Source organism: Gavialis gangeticus, unplaced genomic scaffold, assembly GCF_001723915.1.
Source record: "Gavialis gangeticus isolate Ggan-Ray unplaced genomic scaffold, GavGan_comp1, whole genome shotgun sequence".
In the NCBI taxonomy this organism is placed as follows: Eukaryota; Metazoa; Chordata; order Crocodylia; family Gavialidae; genus Gavialis; species Gavialis gangeticus.
Genome location: NW_017729020.1, coordinates 6002787 through 6030712, shown reverse-complemented (window position 1 = coordinate 6030712; position 27926 = coordinate 6002787). Strand labels below are relative to the sequence as shown.

The window sequence follows — 27926 nt, the reverse complement described above, 5'->3', positions numbered from 1 at the left end:
GATGCATCTGTGGATGCACGACAAGGTGCGGTTGGCCTTCCTGACTGCGTCCCCACACTGCCGGCCCATGTTCATCTTGGCATCAATGACGACTCCAAGATCCTTTTCTGACTCTGCACTGATGAGAAGGGAGTTCCCCAGCCTGTAGGTATAGTGCCGGTTCTTCCTCCCCAGGTGCAGCACCTTGCACTTGTCAGTGTTGAATCCCATCCTGTTCTCATCCGCCCGCCCTTGTAACCTGTCTAGGTCCGATTGCAGCCTATTCCTCCCTTCTAGCGTGCCCACATCCCCCCACATCTTAGTGTCATCGGCAAATTTGAGCAGGGGGCTTTTCACCCCCTCGTCCAAGTCACTGATGAAGAGGTTGAACAGTGCGGGCCCGAGGACCGAGCCCTGGGGGACCCTGCTGCCCACGTCCCTCCGGGTCGAATAACACCCATCCACCACCGCTCCCTGGGTGCGGCCCTCCAGCCAGTTGGCGACACATCTGACTGTGTACGTGTCGACACCACAGTCCCCCAGTTTCTTACTGAGAACGGGGTGAGAGACAGTGTGGAAAGCCTTCCGAAAGTCCAGGAAGACGATGTCCACTGCTACCCCTGCATCTAAGGATTTGGTAATCATTTCCACAGCTCCTCCTTTTGCACTGTGGGAGAAAATGTGATTTTCCCAGACCCCAGCTTTGCCTATAGCCAATGTGGCTCAAGTTAAGTAGAGCCAAACCCAAACTTTGCTGTCGGTGACCAAAGGCCAGACCAGCCATTAGGTAATTAGCCACGGCAAAGCAAATCTATCTGAATTACGTGTGCCTAGCAGCGCAAGTCAATCCCATAACTTGCTGGTTCCACATCCAGACGTCCCTGGCGCTTCAGCCATTAGCCATCTGCACGCTTGGAAACCTGGGGCCTGATCCGCAGCCCAGGGAAGGCGACGCAAGGGCTCGCACGGCTTTTGGCAGCCCTTTGACCGCTCTTATACTGGGCCCCATGGCAGATGGACTGTGCAGCTGGAGGCAGGAGATGGCAGTGGGCCCGGGCTCTCTGCTCTGCAGGCCCTTCCCAGTGGCCTGGCAGCAAGGAGACTGGATCCAGCTGCAGGTCCACGTAGCCCAGTCGATACCCCTTCCAAAACATGCATTTCCAAGCCCTTTGGAGACAGTCACGTGCAAAGAGCCTTCTTTTTGTTCTGTTTATCCTCACACACCCTGCCGTCTAGCTGTACCTAACTATACTCTTTTCTGTCTGGCGAAGTTCTTATGTAATAAAGAAAGATTTTTTTTCTTTTTTTTTTAAAGATTTAAAGGCACAATTTTAGCAGCAATCATTTTTAGTGCTGCTTTCTGTAGGGCTCACGCTGTTCCACAATAAATGATGCCAAAGCATCATCATTAAAAGGCAACCAAAGCCCTAGCCATCTGTAAACAACCTCTCACCTTTATTTATTCCTATTTATTCATCCAGATTTATTTATGCATGCTAAAAAGAGGGGATTATATAGTCCAGGCATAATTTTAAATGGCACATCAGCAAAGACCCTAGCATACCCAAGCTGTGGCTGTCTTGGCTGGTGCAGCCTTTGCCGGTTTGCTCAGTGCTCAAGATCTGTCCTTAGCCCTTTGCAGCAATGCACTGAATGCCTCATTTTCAGGAATGGGGAGATGGGGCCGCGCATCTGTCAACCCACTTTGCCTCCAGTACTTTCTGCATTTACATGTGTATTTACCATCCTAACGCCCCATGGTGAGAGCGAAGTGGTTTTCCTCCACACCCGGCTTGCACGCTGGTTCTCTTTCCTTTCCGTGCAGCCGACTTGCAGTTGCCAGCTTGGAGGTGTGAGAAAGGGGAAGTGTTAAAGGAGGTGAGGATAGGACTGTTGCTGACAGCTCTCCTGGCAGCGTGCTGTGCCCCGCAAAGAGCTTATAGCACCTCCGAGCTCAAAGTCCAATTTAGGAACCCAATTCAAAAGCTTCCCTCGCACCGCTGAGTGCGAACACCGAGGTGAAGACACCCAGAGTACAGCAATGACTGCCAGGGAAGTGTGACGCATGCCAAGTGCTCCATCGCTTGCTCGGCGCAAAATCCTCGAGTCAAGGCCATACACGAAGATTCACCAAGCAGTGTCTGCCCACCAGCGCTGGGATAACTCAGCATCCTCCAGCCAGCCCTGCAGGCACGTGGACAAAAGGGAACCTACAGACAGCCAGTTATCTGATTTAGGAGCTTCAGATTAAATGGGACATCCCTTGTTTCACCAAATACTTTACATGTGAAAGTGCTTGGGGAAAAAAAAAGATAAAGGCCTTGCTTTATAGCTTGCAGGCAAAAGGAGGGGCAGCCGGTCAAGGGACCGGTGCTGAAAGTGAGCTAGGCAATGGCCTGCTTCCCCTCCCCAGCAGCCGAGAGTGCTTTGCTGCCATGGCAATGAGGGCACCTAAGCAAGTGGGCAGATAAGCAGATCATACAATGAATGGTATGCGGCAGCAGGAGGGTCCTGGGTCCCAAAGGACACAGCAGAGCCCAGCTTGCCTTGTAAACCCAGCATCCACTCCTGGCGGTGCAAATCACAGTCCAGCGACAGACCGCTTTGCGGAAAGCAAGTGACGGCTCTCTCCAAGGCGAGACCTCATAATTGCGTCCGCTGGTGGAATAATAGTAGCAACCACAACCTGGAAAATAAGGGTTAAGGTAGGTCTAGGCAGAGCAGCTCTGCTCACCCAGATAAGGAGACTCTGGAGTCCTGGGGCACGGCGCACGTTTTCTCTTTTATTCGTGGCACAATCTACCCGCCTCGAGCTCTGCACAGAACGGCAGTGGCCACAAAGCTGGAGCAGGAGGTCATTTGCCTGGACCCTCTGGCACTTCTTTCTGGGCTGTTTGGAGCAGAGGACTGCTGCGTGGCTTGCAGGCCTGGGAGCTGGGTCCTGCCGCATCGGTGCTTGTCCCACCCTCTTCCTGAAAGCCTCCAAAGAAGGAGATCCCCCCACTTCTCCAGGCAGCTCAGTCCTGATGCTGTTAGTGAGAGGAGGCTTGTCTCGTGCTAGCAGTGGACATTTCACTGTCACACCCCCCCCCAGCCCACCTCACCAGGTTTTCATCGACCGCTTCTGCTGCTGTAATTGCTGCCTGTCGCATTTCTCTGTCCTTTGGTGCTTCACTCATCTCCTTTTTTCTGCCCCTGCTCACTGCAACACCCCCCTTCTCCCTATGCTCCTTGCTCTCCCCCTCCGCTGCCAACATCACACCTGAAAAACTTTACAAACCTCTTGCTCCTGCACGCACAGGGGGCTCGCTGGAGTGCACGAGGGGACACACTGCACAAACAGGCCCAGGAAGTGAAAAGTCATTACTGCCACCCTCAGCGCAAGGGCTTACGCTGCATTTAGACTTTATAGTCAATTGTCTGTCAGCTCCAAGAGGCTTCAGTACAGATCACGCGGCTGAGCTGTGCCACACTAAGTGCTGCACACGCAAAGTACGACAGACAATCCCTCCCTAGGAAAGCGTGGAAGAGCCAGGAGAGGGAAGGCAGGATTATTACTGCTATACCCATTTTGCAGATAGGGAACTGAGGCAGAGAGAGAGAGAGAGAGATCGATCAGAGATTTCCAGGTGAAACAGGGACTTGGTAGAGGTGTCAAGAATTGAACGAGGCCCCACGGGGCCACAGGTCAATGCATTCTTCACAAAAACCATGCCTCCCTCCCTTTACAAAAAGCACGTTCATTATTTAGAGGCTCAGTCGTGTTTGCACAACTCTCAGGGTCCGGAGGAGCCAGCGGTGTGCCGAGGTTGCCACGTGATCCAGATTGTCGGCTCCCACTCTCCCCTGTTTACACCACCTCAGTAAACCACAGCGGGAGCATTCGCACCAAGGCCCGTCAGGTCCCTTGAACACACCTGGTGCTACACAGCTAACACCTCAATCCAAGCTCTATCCAATTCACGGCGACGGGACAGACAGTGACGACTGCCCGGGTCTTTGCGCCACCTGCCAAATTGATCGGGAATGAGTTCTCTTTCATGTGTTTGGTAACAAATTTTCACCGGTAAGGATCCCGATCACTACAGCCCCCACGAAAAAGCTGGCAAGTCCCAGTTTTGAAACCTACCTACTAGATGCTCCAAATCCACAAACTATATATGGCGTTGGTTTTGTATCACAGTGGTTTCTTCAAGATCACATCCAGCAGTCCAAGGTAAAAGGTTGTAGGGAAAAGCAACACCCCTGTAACATGGAGGTCACCCCAATGCATTCCTATGGCAGGATGATCTGTAGTCTGGGGAGCTGAATCCAGGCACCAGGTCAACCTTACGCCTTTCTAAGGGGATCTTTTCCTTAAGGAAAGTGCTTTCAAGTCCCACAAGACTACTGGTAAACCCCACATGTTGCAATAGAGTTTACTCCTAGGGAAAATATTTCTAAGTCCCACAGTAGACTAACCTAAGTAGATACATATGCACATATAATATATACACCCCCTAAAGGATGTAGGTTGTAGCCATGATGCTCTAAGGACATAGGCAGACAAGGTTTTGGGGGTAAACCTGATCTCTTTTATTAAACCAATTCATATATATATATATTGTATGCATCCATGCATGCATCTACTTTGGTTAGTAGATCTATACCTGCCTTTTTCTTAATTTCAGGCTAGCACCGCACTATGTACATCTATCTACACAAGTCACACCAGGACCCTCACAGCCTTGCGGGAGCCGTCTGCTTTCCCTGGTTCTGACGGGAACATCTCACAAAACCCTGCAGCTCTTCCCCCTCCTGGCACGCTGCAGCTCTTCAAAGAAAAACTTCTCTAAGCCAGACAAAGGGGCAGGGAGAAGCACTGACCTGCTGCACCCTGGGAAGCTGGCTTGCAAGGAAATGTTTTATCTGCAGCTCCATCTCTGCTCGGGAATCACTCATGGTCCAGGCAGCCAGTCAAACCTGACAGCTTTCATTACAATCAACGCTGTTTTTCCTACAGTCACCTTCACAAGAGCACATCTAAGCCAGCAGCACTGCCTCTCTCATCTGGGCACCAGGGGATTCCTGGGGCACGCGGGCTTTCTGTGCCAGGAACATGTTCATGCCAAGGCCACCTGAAAACCCCACAGCCCCGGAGGGGACACATGCATGCCTTCCCATCTCCACTGCACCTGCACTGTGGGGACGTGAAAGCCTCCAGCATAAGCATAGAAAAGCTGCCACACAATATCTGTCGCTGAGCCCTAAACCGCATGCCACATAAGACGAGTTGTTTCTTCCTCTGGCGCAGGCCCAAGCTCCCCAGCACCACACAGACAGGCGACACATCCACCCTGGCAAGGAAGAACCACGAACAGCTATAATGAACCAAATGACCAATGCCATTAGCACCGCACGCGACAGCCTTTACTAGTCTGACAGCTCCCGGAGCCAGGCTGGCATCACTTGCTGGTGCCCTCGCCGTAGCCAGGTACCAGGCCACAGACAGAGCGCCCTGGTACCAGGGAGCAGAGCTCAGCGCGCACAGAGAAGCTCAGGGGCACCTCGGAGAGCTCTCAAAAGCTGCACGGGAGAGCCGAGATTGGGTAACCCACGAATTAGGAAATACGGGCCCTCCTAAAAATCCCAAACCCGAGCTCTTCAGACAGGTTTGCATGGCAGTCTGTATTCAGGGTGCTCTTCCGGGGGTGCCAAGCACAAAGGGAACAACTTGGAGAGGGAGGAAAAGCCTGCCCCAGAATAGGTGCTTCCCCCCAGCAACTGCTGGGCTTGTTGGCCGCCCGCCACCAACTCTCCAGTTGGACCCAAGCGCTTCATCGACATCTCAGCGGCACTTAAAAACCTTTACATCTGCAGACCTTGTAGTTCGGCTTCATTGGAAGGAGTTTTTGCAGCTGCCACAGGTGCCTGCGAGAGGGGTAGCCCTATGCTTACCCCCTCCCTCCCCCTTTTTTTTCTGCCTTGCCCAATGCTTTCCTCTTCAAAAGCTAATACATCGGTCTTCGACCGTTTCCCATCGGTGCTGAGGAAAGCTGTGCTTGATGGTGGCTTTGCTTCCGCTTCAGACTTGGAGACACCTGCTAACAGAGCCCGCCAAGATGCGAGACTCCCTCTGATGATACCACCGTCTAAAGCACTTGCAACGCAGCAGGAGGTCAGGGAAGAGGTTCTCTGTTGAGTGCCTGGAGACTCAGCTACAGCTGAAACCAGAATTGCAAGGATGACCCCAAACTGCAAATCAGAAGAGTTAACGCAGCTATAGCTGCCCACATGTACTGTGTGCATACATCCGTGCACACCTCTCCATCAAAAAATGCAATGGAAAAAATAAACATGGGCAGGGCCTTGCTGGTTTTATTTGACCTTTAACGCTGATTTGTGGCAAATATATCAAGTGTGTTAGTGCCACTTCTGCTTCAATGTGACACCCGTGCAGGCAGTGTGGCTGGGCCTGGTCACCCTGCCAGACAGTAGCCGATGCTGCTTTCTGCCAACATCTGGGACCTCAACCCCAAGGGAAAGCTCAAGGCTTATCAGTCAGTGCTAACATCAGTGGGACGTGAACTTCCGGGCCTCTTCCTTGATGCCTTTCACTGGTTTTCTGAAAGATGTGTCTAGCGCTTCAGGGTTTTCAGCTAGAAGCATGACACTATTTGAAGGGAGCCCAGGCCTGGAACTGAACAAAATTGGACACTATCTATCCCACTGTTGCTGCCTCCTTAGCCATAGATTTTAGCACTGTAAGTGCATTAAAAATAACACTAGACCATTAAGGTTGACAACAACGTGGTGACACGTAGCCTCGTAAAGAGCCGGTTTCATCCAAAGCAGTCTTCTAAAGAGCAGAGGGAACCAGTCGTTAACACCACACCACTGACTTGACGTACTCCATGCAGAAAATGGAAAATACAGCTGTAGCCACGTTAGCAAAAACCAGCAGGGCTATTATATTTCTTTACATGCATGGCCATATTTACCTAGGCACCTTTTATAAATCGGCAGCTGTTAAACCGTGCTGGAAGAATTGAGTCTTAAGCTAAATTCTCAGTCTGCACACGTGCATGCGCACGGAAACACACAGACACTGAAGCAGCTTTCTTCTCTCATAAGCAGGAACACAAAAAACAGCTTTCGCCATATCCAGAAGTTTGCTTTCTCCTTCCCAAACCCAGGACTTGCTGCTAGGGTTCACCCTACAGAGAGACACCAGCAGCCTGGTACAACTCGCTGGACTCGGGGCCGCCACTCCAAGCCCCTTGTAGCCAGTCCAGAAGAGGACAGCGCAGGGCATGCATGTTCAGGGGCATCCACCTCTACAGCTTTTGCCTCTCACTAAAGCAAAGACAAATAGCAGGCAAATAGCAGTGAACATAGAAGGGACAACAGGTCCCACATGCGAACAGATAGATATCAATATTCCCACATCAGCTGCTGCTGGCTCAGAGAATACCAGACCTTACTCTGTCATCTACCCGTCTCAGCCGTGCCATTCTCCTCCTCTAGACCATCCATAATTTATCCCTCCTGTGGATCAAAGTTGCCCCAATCTTTGCTGCTTCGCTATAAATCCTCCCCTAAGAAAGGAAAGCTAAAAGCCCAGGTGGAGCGTGCGAGAAGAGGCCTGCCTGGCACAGCCACACCAGCAAAAACTTAATCAGCCAGTGAAAAACGGCTGCTTGGACAGCACATGGGAAAAGACCAAGAGAAATGAGCCCACGGCAGGCTGGAGAAGCAGGGGGTGTTAAATGGCTGCATCTTCCCTTCGGCGGACTGGAAGACAAGGCACTGGGGGGAAGAGGCAGGTGGAGGGAGAAAAATGACTTTGCAGGTGCATCCTCAAGCCTGCAGCTCCTCACTTGGGAGCTCTCCTTTGACACGGAAGCATCTTCCAGCACTGCATTCGTTCTACTAGGGAGAGGATGTGCTCTTCTGCTGCATTAATATTTCAAATCCGGGATTGCTTTTCTGAGCCCATGCATTCTGATCTTTAAGGCACCAATGTGCCAATAGTAAACAACGCTTCTTATTCCTGTTGACAAGAGATCTGTCAAGCCCAACTCCCTGCACATGGACAGTGCAACTGGCAGCAGATCAACTTGAGGACCAGGCAGGCCGGCCACAGACAAAGAGTATCGATGAGGCTGTCAATACTGTTCACCAGAAGCACTTGTCTATGACAGTTCAAGACATTTCAGGGCGTGCTCCAGCTCTGGGAGACCCAGCCAAAGGGCATGACACTTTATTTGATCTCCCGAGTTTATTCAGCATTAGAATTTTAATTAACTTGCGTCCCTCCCCTCCCCCTGCATTTCCTTCTCCAGAGCAAACACTGGATTATTCATTGCTTCGCTGGCAAGGGGAGCCAGGAATAGCACTTGCAAACCGCGCTGGCCTGGCCTCGTGTTGTAAAGCTCCAACTTACCCTTTAGTCTAAATCACAAAGTAAAATATTATGCAAGCACCTGAAGCCATAAAGATTACGAGGAGGAAAAGGGTCGCGGCAGCATCCCGAGCGAACGCGCTAATGAATATGCAACTCAGTGTGAAGTCTAAAGGCAACTTTGCATGTCTGGTAATTTTACTGCGGGATTTTTCAAGGAGAAACTCCAAAGTAAATGCGAACGTCTTTGTAATGGCTGCGTGCCCCTGTGCACAGAGCTGGGAACTCAAGAAAAGGGATTTTAAATTTACAGCACAGACCCCCTCCCCAAAGACACTCCTGCAACTCAGCATGGAGACGGCTGGGAGGAAGGGCTGCACGACGGGTGGAAGCGGCAAGAGCCAGAAGGGATCAACAGCAAGCAGGAGGGGAGAGGAGCTGCAGATATACCGAAGGGGGGAGGCCGGCTGTAGACTATGGATTTCAAGGTCACTCCGGTGACTGAACACCCTCCAAGATGTCCGGAGGTTTGCTCGGCTAGCCCCGAGGTCACCTGCCTTGGAGCTGAGCTGGAAGTCCTGCAAAGATGGAGTGCCTCGGAGAGCCCCAGCTGCTCTGGGCTGCAGCCGGGAGGGGAGCAGGCCAGGAAACCTCCATCTAAATGGACTGTTTGTGCCGACACCACACCTGGTCGCCAGGCTCAGGCTCAGGTTGGGCCCCCCCCCCCGAGCTGGCTTGGGCGCTCTGACAAGCCACAGGCTCCAGTTATCCCTCCATTATCTCTTTTTGTCCTCACCCCCCTGTTGCACAGCAGCGTCCTCGGGGCATATCGCAGTGGGTGGAGAAGAGGGCCGCGTGGCTGTAACACAGCTCATACATCGGGCGGCTTCTACCAGGACTTGCCCGCAAATGAATTTTTGTCCCTCTGACCAGTTTAATGATGCAGCGGTGCTGCGAGAGCCTGAGGCGATCTACTGGAGATGCAGCGCAGGGCTGATCTGGGTCCTTGCTGCTGAAGCAGCTCCCTGGGGCGCGGGCAGGGCAGAGGCTCAGGTCACCTGCCTCGCTCACCTGCTCCTGCGCGGGTCCCACCCGCGGCTCCCAAGCCGAGACCTGTCATTGCAAAGGGATGCACGAAGGACACGGAGTTTTCTGTGCCGTCAGGCCCAGAACAGAAGGTCATTTGCTTCGAGCAGCTGCCCAGCAGCGAGCCAGGGGAGCAAGGTGCCCTCAGAAGAAGCTACTGAAAGCCAGGCTACTTCACCGACTGCTCCCTTTCCAAGTCTCCTCGAGGGCAGGAGGGGGCTGCCCCACGGGGACGCTCGGACCTCTCCCTGCACACCCAAGAGACCAGCGGGACGCGGGACCGGACGCGCATCCAGACGGTCAGGCAGGCCGGACTGAACTCTGCACACAACAGAGCCAGCCCGTCTGACACACTCGTTTGATCCCCGCCCCTGCAGATCGCACCCGACTCTCACGACTTCTGGGGGAGGGCAGGGCGCCCGCCTCCTCCACCACTCCTCTCTCCCTCCCCCACGAACCCGGCTCTGTATTTCCCTTTGTGCTTTGCCTCTCGTGTCACCTCATGCCGTATGCAGCCAGCAAATGCCTGCAGTGACTGTACTGCTTTGTCCTTTTCGGTGTTTCTTCATCCCATCACCCAATCGTTGCCTCTCTCCCAGGGGGAGAGAGGTGGGGGGAACAGCAAAGCCAATACGAATGCAGCACTCTCAGCAGATAAAGCAGTGTACCGTGCTGTTACCTAGCAGGGAATTTATTAGGCATCAATATTTGGATACTTCATTCCAGCGGCAGACCCTATCACAAAGGCTAGAAATGGGAGGAGTATGGATTTCTCCGATAAGTATTGCAGGGCAATTGCCCACCCAAACCTCCCCTCCTGTCCCCCGGGTTACGACCGTGGCATGCAAACACACCGCCTTTCTCAGCGCCAGCAGCTCAGATGGCTCTCGTTTTGTGCTTGTGTGCAAGATAACTACTGTTACCTATAAAGCAGCCTCACATGCCAGTTGACAACTGTGCCTGAGGAGCTCGCGGGGGCATTTTTGCATTTCCGTAGATGCCAATGCACTGGAAATAACTACCTTGCATCCAGGTGCACGCATCGACTCTCTCACAAACTGCATCCTGAATTCAATAGCTTCATCCCAGAAAACAGGGAAGTTATATGGGGAGGCACTGTGGATTTTCCCATGGATGAGAGCAGAGGCTCAATAACCACGCATCAGAGACACGGACAGGCCGAGGGAGAGAGTTGTACGAGACAGACGTGAAAGGAGGACGGGGTTTTGTTGCGTGTCGGGCTGGAAGTGAAGCTACGTGGCAAACCCACCGATGCCGTTGTCATTTTCCCACTCCACTTGCCCTTGGAGATAATGCTGCTTATTATTTGCACAACTGTCAACAAATTATTTTTCATTCCTGGCAAAGAAGTGCTAAAAAAAGTCATTCTGCTCCTTCCCGAGACATCAGCAATAACTCTTTCTGATTGAAACGGGCTATTCAGCTTTGGCAAAATAAAAAGCTCCTCGTTTCATATGCCATTTCCCTGCAGTTTGTCTGGAGAAATGTCTTATTTTACATGCACGCTGGAGCTGAGGTTTCAGCACATGGCCCTGGGGCTGTAGGCTTTAATCTCAGAGCCCAAGTTGTCTGCCCATGGAAACATCTCCATCTAGATGAAGACGTTACATCTTTACAGAAGCTTCCCTATGCCAACCATCCCATCCAAGTGCTTGCCTCAGTTATTCCTGAAATACCACGGACTACCCTGTCACCCACGGCACGTGGCTCAAAAAACACCAGGAACACTTGAACCTGCCACCGGTAAAGCAAGGGGGCAAGGGCCTTCTCAATGTCCTGCCACCGCAAAAGTTGTTGAAATGCCTGATGTCACCCATGTCCTTTGCGAAGCTTCAAAACAATCAGACAGACACCGGTTTACAGGCCGATTCGCTTTGATGCAACATTTTGAAACGAAATGCCAATACGTAGTTTATTCAGGACAGATGGCATGAAATTAATTGTCGCGGGCTTCGTAAACCTGAAACGCCAAAAATCAAGCCGTAGTTGATGGCGGAAGAAAACCAAACTTTCACTTGCAGCATTTCTGGTGGGAGAATTCAAAATTTGGTTCCCAATTGGGAGTGCCCCAGGAAAACATGTACTTTTGACTCAAATGTCATACTGTCACCGCCTTGATTTATTACTAATAGGAAGCAGAGAACTTTAAATGATGATGAGAAGTCATTTTTGGGGCAGCAGTTTCTAGAGTCCACAGCCCCGGGAGTGGGGGACACTCACTTGGGCCACTTGCTGTTAAATATACTAGCAACTCATAAAAAATGAGGGTGGAAGGGACCTCAGGAGGTCCTGTCTAGTCCAACCCCCTGCTCCAAGCAAAACTCAGCCTCAGCAACAGCATCCCAGCCAGGGCTTTGTCAAGCCAGACCTTAAAAACTTCCAAGGATGGAGATGCCACCACCTCTCTGGGTAACCCGTTCCAGTGCTTCACCCTCCTGGTGAGAAAGTTTTTCCTGATATCCAACCTTAATTTCTCTCGCTGCAACTGGAGACCGCTGCCCTTTATTCTCTCCTCTGCCACCACGGTGGATGCTCGCTCATCGCTTGAAGTGAGTTTTGAAGGTGTAAAAGCAAATACCTCTCTGCAAGCCAGAGTGGCTCATCCAGCCAGGCCACAGAAACCCTTCCTGATACAAGCATCCAACCGAAACTACTCACCACAGCCCCGGACTCCGACATTCAGAATGAATCGAGTGGGGACCAGCTGCAGAGAGCCAGAATTATTTGCAGAAATTACTGCCCAATATTTTTTTTTAGTGATTAATAGATCTGGGGAAAAATCAAAAGCTGCTCAGTCAATGCCCAAGTAGAAAAAGAGGCTAAGTTCATTGAATAAATTATTCAGTACAAATGATTTGGCCCTGTCTCGGGAAACCATATCCAATTTGTATCGGGGAGGAGGAGACAACAGCGGCAGAAAGATTTTCCGTTCACATGTAGATCAGAAGCGATGTTTCTCGGCTGCACATCGATTCTTTGGAAAACTTCCCCGCAAAGTTCGAGTCTGCTCAAGAGCTACCCGAGTGAATGCCACAGAGAGAAAAACACCACGTCTACCAGGAGTCCTGATTGCTTTTGCCACTAGAGCGATATGGCTACAACCTGGATACCAGCTCCCAGAGGAAGGGAGCAAGCCCTGAAAGGGATGGGGAGGAGGGTGCTGATGAGGCCCTGCCACAGGAGCAAGGGAAGCTCACTGCTCCAATGCAACCCTCGCGTCTCGCAGGTAATGCCCCAGCCTGGCTCCATCAGGAGGAGGGCACCAAGTGCAGTGTCTGCCCACAAACGTCAAGAAGCGGGGGGCCCAGCAGGCACGGTTACATAAAGGACGTGCTGGGCTGCCGTCTGCGGTGCCTGCTGGGGATTTTCAGGGTACAACAAGCCGGCACGACACATCGCACCAGAAATACACGACACAAAACCAGGTTGTTTTCCCCGTTTCCAGAACATCTGCTCTGAATTAACAATGCGGCTCGCACCTGCAGTTGCACAGGAAGGAGGGGAGGTGGGTACACAGGCAGCAGCCCCGATATTCGGCACTCGTACTCGTGTCTAGCCTGAGATCTGGCTCCCTTTCCCAGCACTTCCGCGACCTAGCACTGCTGCCTTCCTCTTCGCAGCAGCTGCTGGGGATCTCTGCTGCGCTCCGAGTTTACCGGGCAAGACTGGTTTGGCAAGTTCCTCAGGGCATGAGAAGTGCCTTATAAATAACTGCATGCTATTGTCGTCATGATTTATTAATGCAATGTGATGTCCTTGCACATCACGCACCTCTGCTATGTTTCCACTGGCAACCGTAGGACAATTCTCTCTCTCTCTCATTCCTACCCATGGCAAGAGAAAGACTGGCGCCAATGGGAGCTGAGGTTCAGGCCAACCAAGCAGTCCATGGGAAAGCCATGATTTGTGGGCACTGACACAAGTTCTGATGGCGTCAGCCGAGTTTTCTCCCTCTCCAAGTCATTAAAACCCAACCACTCACAAGCTCCTGGCAGAAATCATTTCTTTTCCCCCTGGAGGTTTTCAGTAAAGTCATATCTCCCCCCCCCTTCCTATACAAGCATGCTGATAAGAGCGGGCATGTCACCAAGGTCCCTTTATAATCCAAGCTCTGCAGTGCGCACTCTTTCCTTTCCCTTCCCGATCCCTATTCCCATCCGAGTCCAGCTTTCATTTCTCACCCCTGGCTACACTTAGTCAAGCCACCTCACCTTTCCGATCACCTTCTGCTGTTTCCAAAGCAACTCCAGGACTGTTGGCTTCTTATCGCCTGAACAGCACGTGTCCCAGTGTGGACATAGGGGTCTTTTCCTTTTGCCAGCATGACAGGATGGGGTGTCCCTCGGGGACTCCCTCCCCTCTAACAGGAATGCATTTCATTTTGTTGGGAAGATGTGCAGTGCTGTTAATTGCTGTTCTAACATGTCTCTAATGATATATCCTTCCTAATTGTTTATAGCTTGCCTACCTCTTAAGTGCTTAAATACATTCAACAAATACTAATCTATTCTCTGCACAATTAGCAGTTTCTGCTCAGCAATGGATAGTGCACCACGTTTAATCTAAAAACTTGCGCTGAATTAATTCAACTCTTAATTGAGCCCCCGCCCCACCTACCTTGCTTTTAAAACTAGTTTTTCTATGTTCTGCACAACTGACTTCAAGGTTGGACAGTGGCGAGAGATACAGCAGGCTTTGTAACACGGGCCCTATGGAAAAACTGAGCACCGAGTTAAAGAACGGCATAACAATAACGAATTAGTCCACGTTTAAACTGTACCAGTGCTCTGCTTTTATGTTTTAATTCGCGTGGTCTACCGTGAACTCCTGGGTGATCAGTGACTGAGCGATCTGCAAATGCACCTCCTTTTGTGCACTGCCTCATTATCAAGGATTCCTTCAATAATCCTACAAAGGATCATTTTTTTCACATAGTATCAACACAGTCGACCCAAGCAGGAAAACAAATGCCCCAAACATTGCAGCAGCATTGCCGGAAATCCTAAAATGCCAATGAGAAACAAAAACAAGGGGAAGGTTTGCTGGCATTTAACCCGGTTAAATGAATGCATGGGGCTCAGGGACCATTTTTGCTGTTGTCTAAGAAGATGCTGCAGGTTTTGAAGGGCAGACTCCAGGTTTCTGGACCGGCACTAAATCATAGTGACATGACATCAGAGGGGAGGACCTCCAGCAAATACAGCGCAACCTTTGTGAAACCGCATTCCCAAATCCGAGTCTCAAAAATGACTTTACCTCATAATGAGCCACCCGCTGAGATTCGGATATCAGCTGAGCACTGCAGACTTTGCAATAGCTTTCAGTGAAGAGTTCCTGGTCGATGTCAGATGACTTCATCTGCTTACAGCCATGCAAATAAAGCAGAGAATTAAGAAAAAAAAAATAGGAATGATTAGCTAGAAACATTTCGAAAAAGGTATAGCAAACTAACACTTCGAAGTGAACTGAACCGTTTTCATTACAAGTCAATGGAACTGCAGCTTCTTGCATGTTTTTGGGAGTCAACACAAAACATGGCAGTCCCACTGTTGTGTGCAAATCCCAACATGCTCAAGTAAATGTTGGTGCTTATTCCTGTTCCCACTGCCTTGCTATCCGCTGCCCTCCTACCATTTGTTACTCTCACTGGCTGCGCCTTGTTTTAGGTTACAGACAGCCTCCAGAACAGGGACCATGACACGACTACCTGTAATACAGCAGGGTCTCAATCTGCCTTGGGGGCCTTTACTCATCGATTATACTGGGAAGGCAAGCAAGCACCATCACCGTTGACAGCTCTGGATAGGATGAAGCACGGGAGGTGTCTCAGCCTGCAGAGAGGCCCCAAACTGCAACTTCCTGACTTGTTTCACAGAAGCAGTTTGTCTTTGGACACACAAGGAGGGTCTGACGGTGCCCACACATGCAGAAGTAGCTCCTCCCGGACATCACGGCCACATGCGTGGCCCCAGGTTCAGTCTCCCGCCACCATTTCATGCCTCAGGGCACATCGCACAGAGGGGTAAGCAGTGCTCAGGACCAGCAACGTCCCTTCCACCGCATATGGGCAGGATCGGGACCCTTGGCTCCGTGGAAGAACGGCCCGTTAGCCTCCCTTCTTTATATCTGTGGGTTTCTACCTCCGTTTCATTCGTTTGAGTGCATTAATTACACCTGCATACCCCTCCCATCTCAACTAGGCTGCAGTCCACATCTGTATGCCACGTGCAAACCATCACATAAACAACACAGGCTATTCACCTGTGCGCCCAGCTTAGAGCACCTGGTAGCCATTTGTTACCCCTTATCAACTCTTTACTAATGTTCCTTTAAACCAAAGCAGGGCTTCTATATTGCATACTCTCTGAAGGCGTTTCACTGCATTTCAAAAGTCAGGCACGGAAGGAAACAGGCTGTGTTGCTCCCAAACAGCAGTTTTGATATTTTGGGGCTCCCTGCAATTTCCAGCAAGGAACCTCACAAATAGCAACTCAGGGGTGTCCGAGTTAGCAGGAAGCTAAGGCTATTGTACATATTGTCCTCATCAGGGAAGCGATTGCAAACATCAGGCTCCGAGCGGAGAGCTAAGAGAGGCATCAGGAAGAACAAGGCTTGCAGGAGCACGAGCTCAGGCAAAGCAACAGAAGCAGCTTGAGGGGCAGGATATAAAAATCTGTGTACTAAAAAAAATGAAGTGCAGATCAAAACATCCCAACTCCTGCCAAGAGCCATCTTCTCTGTTTGTCAGCCATAACAAACCTATGTGCAGTAAAAGCTGGGGAACTAATTCAGCTCCCCTAGCACTGACCTATGTGAGTTAATTGATTGTGATGGGAAATAATCGACACAGAAATAAACAAACTACAAGACAGTGTAGGCAGAGAAAGGACTGTGGGCAGGCAGCTCTACTCTACTAGCTAGTTGCTGCAGCTTGAAGATCTGCTCCTACCTTTTGCTCTCTATCCTAGCTTCACTCCACATTGGTATTCTGCAAGAAATCCTGCATTTGTAAGCTGCTCCCAAAAGCCCAGCAGGCATTTCTAAGAGCCCAAAGATTCAGGTGCAGATCCTCTCAAAAGCAGACTAAAGATGCAAGACAAAATTCTCCCCCAAGTCCAACAGACAGAGGCAAAGCAAATCTGACCGCTTTCCTCCGACCCGTAAATCACTAAGGAAGGATCCTAGTCCTAGGTCTATAGCACTCCACGGACTCATCTCAGCTCACCTTCCACGTCTAAGCGTGCCCTCCAGAGCAGCAGGCAAAGCAGCTGCATGCATAACACCTGTTAACAGCCCAGGGCTGGGGTCTGCGCTCCCTCCAGGATGGGCACAGGACCCCGGTGGGTGGGAATTGGGAATTACAGATTGCCGGAGGAGGCAACATAACCCACGGCTTTCTGCTTATGCAGCAGCTTCCAATCTATTGATCCTGCTGGGCTGCAGACAGAGAGAGGCTCAAGTGAGATTGCTACAACTCTCAGTACCACTTGTTAGCCAGCTATGAAGTGCTGGTGGTGTACCTGCTGCATTGCAACAGGCAGGTGTGGCCACACGCATAGGGGAAGGGGATACACAACTGGGCCCTAGCAGAACCCTGCACGCTCCCTCCCAGGGAAAGGGGGTCCACCACACGGATACAACAGCACAAGAAGGGCTGGACCCCCAATCCTGTAGCAAACATGCCAGGGCAATTTAAGCCACGCATTTTCCTCCCAGAGTGATACTACCTGGGGCAACGCACTCACTCCAGCTAGAAGTGCTGCTGGGTCCCTGACTCAACTGCAAAAGTCATCTGAAAGCTAGTGCGACTTGGGGACCCTATCCACTGGAGCCCTAATACCTGCAGGAGCTTGATTCTGTCTGGAGCACGCCCGTTCCGGGGCTGCCGGGGCCAGACCAGCTTGTGAGACCTAATGCTCTTCAGCTGGGCCCGCTTAGCAGTGAATAACCCTTGCCTTGCTGATTAGGCACCATTCCTGAACACCTGCAATTGTTAGGTGGCAAGTGCTGGAGAAGAGGAAATGGCCTTCCTCTCCACAAGAGGCATGTTTAAAAATTGACCAAAAATAAAACAAGCCACTCTTCCGTTGTCTAGGCTTGGCTGGTAGCAAGGAGCAAGCTGGGCCCAATGCAGGCTGTGGCAGGGTCTGCTGGAGCTTCAAAAGACAGTTCCCATGGTGGAAATACATGGCTGGACTTCTGTCGGCTGGCACAGCCCACCCCACCTCAGTGCCTGCTGCATTAGCCAGCAGGGCTGGGGCTAATTTGCACTGGGTGCTGCCCATCAGCTCCAGCATCCTCTTCCCCCTTCCCTGCCTAGGCAGCAAGAAGCAGCCCTGGAAGAAAGGCCCCATCACAGGGTTGTTCTCTCCCCAGAGGGGTGCAGGATAAGCTGCTTGCACAACCAGTTTGCTCTGAAGCCAGTGCTGTGCCTGGCCAAGGCCTCCCATGAAGAATAACCCTGGCTGGCGTGAATTGGGATGGTCTCGGCACTCTCTTATGCTCATGCCTGTCTCCAGCAGTAGTAGTGGGTGGCCTGGCATGTCGCATATAAGGGTCTTACCCAGCCCTCGCTCAGAGGCAAGCCCTTGTCTTGGAGGCACGGTTGCATTTTGCCCTTTCCGGCCTGGGTCATGCTTTCCCCTGTCTCATACTTCGTGCCAGGGCTTCCCTCCTGCTATAGCCACAGCGGTCTCTGCCCAGGCCAGTGCTCCAGCCTCACTTCTAATGACTCGCGCACTCAGCTTGCAACAGCAGCACAGAGACACCAATTGGCTCCGACCTCCTGAAGCAGCAAGCCTGGGGTCTCTCCTACCAGCTCTGTTCTCATTCAGATGCCGCCAGGTCCATGGGCTTCTTGCTCTGTCCCTGGGTGCTGCTTGAGGAGCCAGCATACAATTTGATTTTAACCCTGGCCCCGTAGCTGCAGCACCAACAGCAGCAGAAGCCATGTCTCCCTAATGCTGCAAAGCAGGCAGCTGCGGATACAGGCAGGTGAAACTACATCCACATGATGGGCTCCGGTCTATGAGAGGGCATCCTGGCCCCTGTGCCCAGGGCTCAGCAGCCCTATGCCACGTCTGCACAGTGAGGAGACAGGACCCAGTGCCCAAACTCTATGGATGCAGCTCAGAGGCTCCACTGCCTGCTCTCACATGATTGCTTTTTAATAGAGACAGGATGTCAGAGCGGCGGAAGAGTGAGGGACAGCAAGATTACAGGCTGGAGGAAAATAAACAGAACCAAAGCCTCCGTCGTGCCACTAAGGCGTGGAGAAGACCCAGTCATACGTGAAGCTTGGGCACTTACAGAAATTAGGAAGCTTTTGACGACGACAGCCATTTAGAGCCAAAAATAAATAAATAAACCCCACAGCAAAGGGTGTCTGCTACCTCTGCTGGAAGGAGACAGCCACATAAATACTCCACTGCATCCTTTCTCTATATTGTTCTCACAAAGCTGCTACGAGAAATCTGGGCATTTTGAGAGGAGATTTCAATGCTCATCTCAGACACGGACAGGAGGAATGCAGTGTCCTTGCCTTGTCCCGCATCAATCCAGCAGAAATAGTCCAGAGCTGAATTCCACCTAGGGCAGCCGCTGCAGAGACAGCACTGCTCTCTTTGCACGTGCCCAACAGAAGTCATTGCCAGCCGTGTGCCCCTTCAGCAAGAAACTGTGGCATCAATGCCAGCCTCACTTCTTACTAGGGGAGTCTGTTAGCAGAGGGCTTTTCCCCTTTTTCTGTCCTTGTCTATTATAGTCCACCACACAAGCACACTCAGTAGCATGACGCAGATCCAGGCAGACAGCATGGCGAGCGCACGTCTGAGTTCGGGGAGAGGCAGGATGGAAAAAGAGCTTAGGAGGATTAGTCGGATGTGACGGCCCCGGTTGAGAGAGCTAAAGCTACCATCCCTGAAGTCTCAGGGAGCATTTTCCAGGCCTTGGCAAATGTCATCCCTGTCTGGGCCCTGAGTCACACAAGACACTCTCCCAGGCTCTTCACAGGCTAGAAATACTTCCCATGCAGCCTGCCAGACAGAAGGGAACAGGTTCTTGCTTCCAGATGACACCGAGGTCACCGGGTAGCCAAAGAGGAAAGCAAATAATCTGGACTTGAGCGAGGGAGCCTAAACTTCGAGCCTAGCGTGAAGCTAATCCTGTCCCACGAGCATAAATTTGCTCGTCGCCCCTATAGCAAGAACCTGGCCCCAAGGACCTTCCAAGCTGGAGTCTCAATTCCAACTCGAACAGGTGCTCCTTCTGTAACACCGTGCCAGGCACCTTGGGAGGGGTCTGGCCTGGCCCTGGAAGAGCCTGAAATCAGATTTGCTTCACTTTGCAATATAAACAGCTGGACTCCACCCAAAATTTACCTTCCTGCCTCCTGTGGTGCTGAGCACTGACCTGAGACCACAGACACATTGATGCTCGTGGCTGTTTCAGGCACAGAGCTCCACACAGTGATAAAGGGATGTGGTCAGCTGCGTGTTCAGGGGCAGGCAATTATTTTGGGCGGAGGGCCACTTACGGGTTTTGGCAAGCTGTTGAAGGCCACATTTCCCTCTTGGGTGCAGAAAAGCAGGAACAGCCCCACGGTCCCAGGCCAGAAGCCTCTGCTAGGCAGGGGCTTCTGGTTAGGAGCCAGAGCTGGGGGGGTCTTGCTGCTGGGTCCTACTGCTGGCTTCCCCTGGATCCTACTGCCCCTGGCTCTTGTCATCTTTGACAGGCAGCCAGGAGCAAATAAATATTAAATTTTCTACATTTTCTGGGGCCCTGCGGGCCGGAGAGATTGGCATGGCAGACCGGATCTGGCCCCCGGGCCATATTTTGCCTACCCCTGGTGTCCATGGTCAACTCTTCCTTCCACTGTTTCCATGCCGCTGCCAGGGTCTTTGACTGGAAACCCGAACACATCCCTCCGTGCTGCCTGCTCTCTTTGCTGTGTGGGCGATGCTTCAAATCACACCCTCTTTGCTGTGGTTCTCATCTGCTGCCACTGCACTGCATGCACAGGGCTCTGTGCAACAATAAAGGGACTTCATTTGGGCTACAACACCGTGGATCTTTATTAGACGTGCCCTGTGCTCTGTGCTGCTGCCTGAGGGGCAGCGGGTGTTTGGAGCCGCTGCAAAATCCCCTAAGCACGTGGAGGTTTCTGGCATCACCCTCGAAAGCATCCCCGCTACAACTTGTGTTCCAACCCGCAGGTCGTTACAATCAGTACTCCAGCTCCAGCCAGGATTTACTGTCAGATCCTCTCCTCCTCCTTGCCCCTATATTTCTTCCATGCTGTGTGAGGCCGGGTTCTCCTCTCCATTATACTGGTGTGAATCTGGTTCTCCTCTCCATTATACCGGCCACACCATGGGCAGGTATAAACGGTTGCAGACAAAGCAGGTGTGAGAGAGAGGAGAGCGAGCCCTGCTGCACGGTAACGAAATGCATTAAAATGCATCGGCATTTAGCATCGCATGGGGCCTGCCATAAGAGAATGGCCTGCACCAGCCCTGACAGCACCCAGAGCAGGACCACCCAGGAACCTCCATCTAACAGCTCCTGCTGAGAACCGTTTCTTTGGATGCAAAGCCTCACAGATTCACAAATTTGTGTTCTGCGGCTGAACAGCACTTTGATCTTCAAAGACACCTGGAAACCAGCCCCCTCTTCCCCTAGATATACAGTGAAGGAGTCATATGTCTGTTCTCTTAAATTAAACCCCCAACCAGACGGGTGACAGCAGCTGCTGGCAGACGAAGCCAACATTACAAAGAGCTAGAGATGCCAGCAAGCCAGCCTGGGCTGCTCCGGGGGTACAGCATCCCGTGGGTAACACAACCCAGAGATCCATGTGTTATTGAGATGGAAGGGTCAGCACAAGCCATAACACTTCAAGCGTATTTGCCTTTTCCACAGAACACATGCTGGAAGTAATTCAGGCTGCGATCGCCGCTCACAGCTTAATAACAGTGCAACGCGGAGGCTTGATGAGCTGCAGATTATTTGCTGGGAGTCTCAACCAGGCCCACACCGAAATAAAAAAGCACTTTGTCTCGTTTGTTTTTCTCTCTGGGCAAATCCATTGCAGAGCAGCCTACTGCACAAAAAGTTGGCCTGGACCACAGGCTAGAGCTGATTTGCTCTACCCAGGCCAGCCCAGCTCTAGTCGAGCAAAGATAATTATCCACATTTCCCCCCTAACCATGGGGACATTTCATAGAGCTCGTGATGCAGTGCTGCCGTACAGATTACCAAGGCATCCCCTTTCCTAGAAGCACATTCCCAATAACTCCTCCGCCTCCCTGAAGCCCTGCAGTGGTCTTAAATAAGCCTTTCCCAACCAGCCGTTTCTTGGACCCTTGACATCTGGCTAAACAGAGATGGCTGTACCCTTCACGTGGCCATGCTCCATACGCCTGCTGCCTGCCACGCGATTTGCGTCATCCCTAAAGAGAGTGGCAGGTTCTCGCGAGACCGGCTCCCACGGCTCACTCCCGGCAGGACTGAGCTGCCGCAGGGGCGTGAATATGCCACTTTCTGGGGCAGAATATGGCCCTGCATTTCCTTCAGGCTATGGGGGCAGAGACTGCAATGTGAGCAATGCACGGGGACAGTATGGGGCCAAGGCAGTCAGATGCCTAATGGGCACCGGCTTTCGGGGATCCTCCACACCATTAAAACAAACCTCTCTCTGAATATCGCACCCTGAAGTTCTCTGCCTGCAACACGGTACCAGCAAGTCCTGTCCTGCTACAGTGCCCAGAGGGCCCAGACAGGAGCGGGCCTCTACAAGCCAGGTCCTGTACACATGCATGCGAGCAGGCTGGGAGTCTATTCCCCCGAGACCATTTGGGCTTTTTCTAGACCCCGCCATGGTGCAGAAAGCCAAGGGAAAGCTGGCTGCATCATCCTCATGAAGATGCTGTCTCAGTAGCTGCATCACTGCAGATGTCCCAGTGACAGCATCTGTGGATAATTACAAGGTCTTTAATCTACACCAAAAGGCGCATGGCAGATAATGAACCCCAAGAACAAAGAAAACAGCCTCATTGTTTAGACGCTCCGACCCAATGCGGTGTTCCTGCCATGAAAAAGCAGGTCCCAGCTTTCCTCCATCTACTTTTGCCACAGGTGCACTCTGCGTTATGGCTTTGTGGGTCAAATGTAAGCAGTAGCTTTATTAACTTCCTCCACCCACTGGTGTCATAAAGGGAGTTCATAAGCAATTAGCTATTTCTAATCACTTAATTCCACTTTAAGTCTCTGCCTGGAAGAATCTCTCTCTTCCCAGAATCTGCTAGTCTTTGGCTGCTCTAACCTGAATTTTAAAAATATCCCTTCCTTAAGCAATTCTGCAGCCCTGCGTGTCTGCCGTTACGAATCAGGCAAAAAGTAGCCTGGGCATTGTCTCTCCCGCTGCTCCCTGCCAGCCACCAGCCTCGGAGGAACATTACTGCAAACCAGCACGTGCACCCGAGACGTGCAAAAGCCGAGGCCCACGGGGATACAAACTCTGCCTCATCTTCTGGGCTCTTCTTCCAGGGGGCTGAAGAATTAATACACAGCTCCTGTTCTTGCCAGCTGAACACGAACCATGCAGCTGAGCGCAAGCGCTTAGGAGGGAGGTACCACGGGGTCTAAATATTTCAAGCTCCTTTGTCTCCGCCACTTCAGTTCTTTCGCCCAGTGCCCACCCCAGACAATGGTCATTTTGTCTCCTGCTGCTTCACAGAGATTTATTATTTATCGGCCCTTTCCTTTCTGCTGGCGTTGCCGTGCTAAACCTTCCCCTTTCCCCGATCGGTATCATCTCTGCGTGTCAGCTCAGCATCTTTGGGAATGGTAAATTGTGTCAGAAGAGACTTTATTTTAAATACCCTGTGCCATATGGCTATGATTCTTCTCAGCAGTTTTAGGAACGATAACAGCTAAATGGAAATCAATTTGACGGGGCTGATTCCAGGGTTTGGCAAATGGTAGAAAGAAGCCAGCTAAGAAGAGGCATTAAATTTGAGAGGGTGCCAGTCCACACGTTCACATCAGGGACACGTTCAAGGCCCAACTTATTTCTCACGTCAATGCACTGCAGGCCATCAAACAGGGCCCTAGGTGCAGGGGAGAGACGGAGGAGGGTGTGGGGAGTGTAGCCAGGAGAGGTACTTTTCCAATCCAGAGCAAAGGCCGGCAGGCAGAGATGTCCCAGCAGAACTTCCCCCTGTGGAAAGGGACTTTTGCACAAATTTAATCAAAGCAATGGGGGTACTTGCCCCCCAAGCAGGGGGCTCCGTCCACTCCGTGACACTGCTCACGGGTGCCACCCCTGGGAACTTGAAGAAGAGGCTTAGTGGGCCACGAGCTGCAGCATCACTGCACGGAGGTGGCACGGGGGCCGTGGCTCGTGACACGTGACTAGGGGAAGCACGGCCTGCCTGCGTGAGTGCAGGCCGTGGCGCGGACTCGGTGCACGCAGGTGCATGGATCTGTCCGCACCAGGGCATGACCCGCTAGGCAGCATTACCTATGCCAGAAGCATGGCCGGCGTTTCCTGCCTCGGGAGGCAGAGCGCCGTGTCACACCAGCATGCTTCTGAGGCTCATAATTAAAGTTGCTTGTTGTTTGATCACCTGCTTGACGCAATGTAATTAGACTTGCTGCACGGGTTGATTTTTTTGTCTCGTTTGATCAATGACAAGAAGCACTAACAAGAGAAAGCGCGCGGTTCTGCGTCCCGGCGTCTGTGCCGGCTGAGGGAAAAGCCCCTCGCTTTGCAGTCCCTTATCCAATTTCTTCGGAGGGACCCTAAGCACCTTTCCCGGAATTAATGGCTTGAGATCTCCTCCGAGCTTAACCACGGGGGTACGTGACAAGGGAGCGCCCGTGCGGGAGCCAAAGGGGAGCGGCAACGCAGGAAGGATGGCACCGATTTTCGTCGGCGTTATGAATTACTTGTGTTCTTTGGTTGCCGCGACTCTCTCACGGATTAACACCTCGAGTGAGGCTGCCTGCTTTCTCCAGCTATTTAATTTGTCTTGCAATCAAAAGAAAACTTCCTGAACTAATAATTAATGGGCTGTCAGCGGCTGTGTGCAAACGCGGTGCTCACAACGCGACAGCTGAAGAAAGGCAAAGCGCTGTCTTTTGAAGTCACTCCTGTACCAGGCTCCTAAGCCGGATGGACGGCTGGGTCCACCCCAGGCACGCGGGGTTGGTGCAGGCTTTTTCTCCGGAGAAGGCCGGTGGTAACTCAATTCTGTGGGCAGTCTAGCCTCTGGTCCCTCGACGAGCAGAAGGGAGAGGGCAGTCTTTTCCAAACACTGCTCCGAAAGGGCCAGGGCATCACGCACAGCCTCTTCTAATTGCTGGCAGCAAGAGGTTTGGGGAAGTAGCAAACCTCCTGCTTCCAGGTGTAAGCCACTCTCTCATTAGGAGAGACGAGGATGTGTCCTTGAGTGAGGCGCCAATTATCCCCGCGGGCTCTCGCACAGGCCTCGGGGACCGGCTGCTGTCGGGGGCACGAGACCGGGACCCCAGGACCCGAGATCTGCCCCTGCTTGGTCTTGCTGGGGAGAAGAGACCCCAGGAGCCCCCCTACTTGCCCTCTGCTTTCGCTGAGGATCTCTGAGACAGGGGTTTGTGCAGTTCCTGGATAACCCCCTTCCCTCTCCTAGCCAGAAATAGCAAGGTGCCCCTATCAGCCCACGAGAGCCCCGAAGAAAGTGATGAGCAGAGCATGTTCTCCGCGCAGGGAGTGTGGGCGCAGCTGGGAAGGCAGGCTGTCAGCCAGCTCTGCCTCCCCATGATATTAATAAATGGGGACTTAGGAAAACAGCCATATGCCCCTTCTCACCTTTTACCTACTTCTATGAATACACAGCTATATTTAGCAATGGAAGAACGGAGGAAATAATAAATACCAGGCACGGCCAAGGAGGGGCTGGAGCCGCTAGCTATGGATAATGCCCGCAGGCAGAGGAGGAGAGAAACCTGCATCCACAGAGCGGGTGGAGGGTGCACCACATCCTTGAAGCAGCAATATGTGGCACTAGTTGGACCGCGCGGCCGGCACACACAAGGGACACGGGCTATGCACGGGGGCAACGTCGGGTCAGCACCGCCCGACTCACTGCCCCACACGGCCTGGGAATGAAGGGGCCGCTGATAACATTAGAAGCAGGTACATTTAGACCAGCAAGGGAAACGGTGTTCGTGCAGCCGGGACGTCCCTCCCCAATCGAGAGCCTCGAGTTAAATGCTGTGGAGCCGGCTTGGGAAGGAGGGAGATTGCTGGGGTGCTGTTAATCACAGTACAGTCTCGTTGTACGCATGAATATAGGCATTTATAACAGCGTATAATGGCATCCCCATTGGACAGCCCCAAGGGGTGTCCAGCTAACGGGGACAATAAGGGCTACTGAAAGTCAGCGCAGGTTCCCCATTCAACTTGAATGTACATTCAACAAGGAGCACGATCCCTTGATGATTATTTTACTCAACTTTATGATAGCAGGGATAAGGGTCGTCTGGTTGCCCGCAGCAGGGCAGCAGCTGGGTCCTGCCAGGGTCAGGAAAGGATGCCAAGCACCTGCATAGCTGGAAGCACAGCGCGTAGCTCACAGCCAGATGCGAGATACCAGATCTGACGGGTCAGCAGTCTGCGAACCAGCCAGCTGGACTCTCAAACACGCTGCTCTCCAAAGAGAGGGGGCACCTACACCCGGCAGAGCCTTTCCCTCCGCATATGGTGCTGCCCAGGGTTCGCACGGGGAGGCACGCAGTTGGCTGCTGTGGTCCATCGGGTGCTCCGTCTTGCACCAAACGGCAGGACCAGCCTTCCCGCCGCCAGGCTGGACCATGCGGCATGCCAGACAGCTACGGTCCTGCTGGCAACGTGGTCACACGGCCGTTGCTATCGGTACAGGACCGGAAACACCAGGGCCTGCGTGTGCCATGCACGTGGGGCACAGTCCCTCCTGTCGGGGCGCTCAGAACCACGCTGCTCCGCGCCAAGCCCTTTCCAGCTTCTGCCTGTTCACAGCTCATTGCTTTTGCCCGGCTTCTGTTTGACATTTGCCCCGGGGGCCACGAGGGATGGAGCCCGGTGCACGACAGCTGCCAGCCTGGCCGGAGAACGTCAGTCAACGAGATGGGCTTGTCCCAGCGGAGCCCCCCCTGCCTGGGGAGCTGGCAGAGAGACTGCAGGAGAGCTCAGTCCTGATGTTCAGGGCACAGTAGAGGGAGCAGAGCTGCATACTTGGCCTCGCTCCATGGCAGCGGCAGCTGCTGCTGCTAACAAGAGCCATGCTGCATTTCTGGGGGCAGCCAGAGCCAGATGTGCTTGGAAAAACAAGGGACATGGTGGGCTGTGCCCCGGCGTGGTAAATGCTGTGCTGTGCCAGCTCCAGACAGGCCGTCCATCCCCCGGGAACCGCTGGCAAAGGACCGAAGCAAAGTCTCTGCCTCGCCCCAGCCCTCTGCACAGCATGCGTTGCCCCAGGAGGAGCCGGCTTGAAATCTCATCACCCGATATGCCATGACAAAGGGCGTGCTTCAGCAGTGGAGCCCCAGCCGCGGGCTCGCGGGTGCCACGGTGGAGGCTCACCAAGAGCGCGCTGGGCACAGACCCGCCCGCGGGCCTCGGAGCCAGGCCCCGCTCCTGGGCGCGCCCGCCGTCTGGGCAGACGAGAACGAGGAACCGACCGGATGACTGAAAGGAGTAAAAATAAACCCTCCTGCCAGGCTGAGACAGTTGGCGGGCTCTAATTAGGAGGTGGCTGGATGTTGTCAAGTGGCGGTGGGGGGGCGGAGGGACACCGATGTCTTGTAGGCCCCGGGGAGACGATGCCGCTCCGAATGAGGCAGCGATGCTGAGGGTGTCCCCCCACCAGGCCCCGGCTCACCCCACAAACGACTGCCCTCCCTAGGACTGGAACCAGCCAGACCCCAGGCTGACGGTGTCCTTCTCCCCCGTCCTCCCCCTTCCTTTTTGCCACCCAACGTGTCCGGCGATCCCCGCCGCTTCGATCGCGCCCCTTCATGCCAGGGTGTCCCCGCGTGCGGTGCCAGCTCTCCTGACCGTGCAGCCCAGCCGGCGGTGCAGGTGCCCGCTCGGAGGGGCTGGGCCCAAAGCGCACGGATGTGCTCTGCGCGCAAGGAAGGTGCTTTGTAGATCAGGGCCAGCCTCATGACGGCTGTCATGTGATGTGGCAGTTGCCAGGGTAACGGTGGTTTCTCTCCAAAAGCAGCATAAACAGTCTTGTAAAAGCCGCCCGTGCTCTTTGGGCTCCTGGCTGCCAGGCTGCGGCAGCCTCCCCGCCTGCTCCTCCCGCCGTCGGGCCGCCCGCACCCGACACCCAGCGGGTGCTCGCCCGCTGCCAAGAACATGCGTGCAGTGGACCTGCCTGCAAACCCCGCGTGTCTGCGCCGGGGCTGGAGCAGGAGGGCAGGAGAGGAGGGC

General features: G+C 52.9%; 1 protein-coding gene across 2 annotated transcripts in view; it reads right to left on the bottom strand.

Annotated features, from left to right (window-relative positions):
- Positions 1-27926, bottom strand: part of ZMAT4 (zinc finger matrin-type 4) — a 145292-nt gene that overhangs the window by 100169 nt on the left and 17197 nt on the right. The window contains exons 1-2 of one of the 2 annotated variants that reach the window (XM_019514430.1): positions 17215-17273; positions 14726-14827 (exon numbers count right to left, since the gene is read on the bottom strand). In XM_019514430.1, coding sequence (XP_019369975.1) covers positions 14726-14827 — 102 coding nt within the window. In that variant the 5' untranslated portion in view covers positions 17215-17273. Of the gene's footprint in view, positions 1-14725; positions 14828-17214; positions 17274-27926 lie in introns of those variants that run through there. The other variant, XM_019514432.1, reaches the window with a different exon arrangement.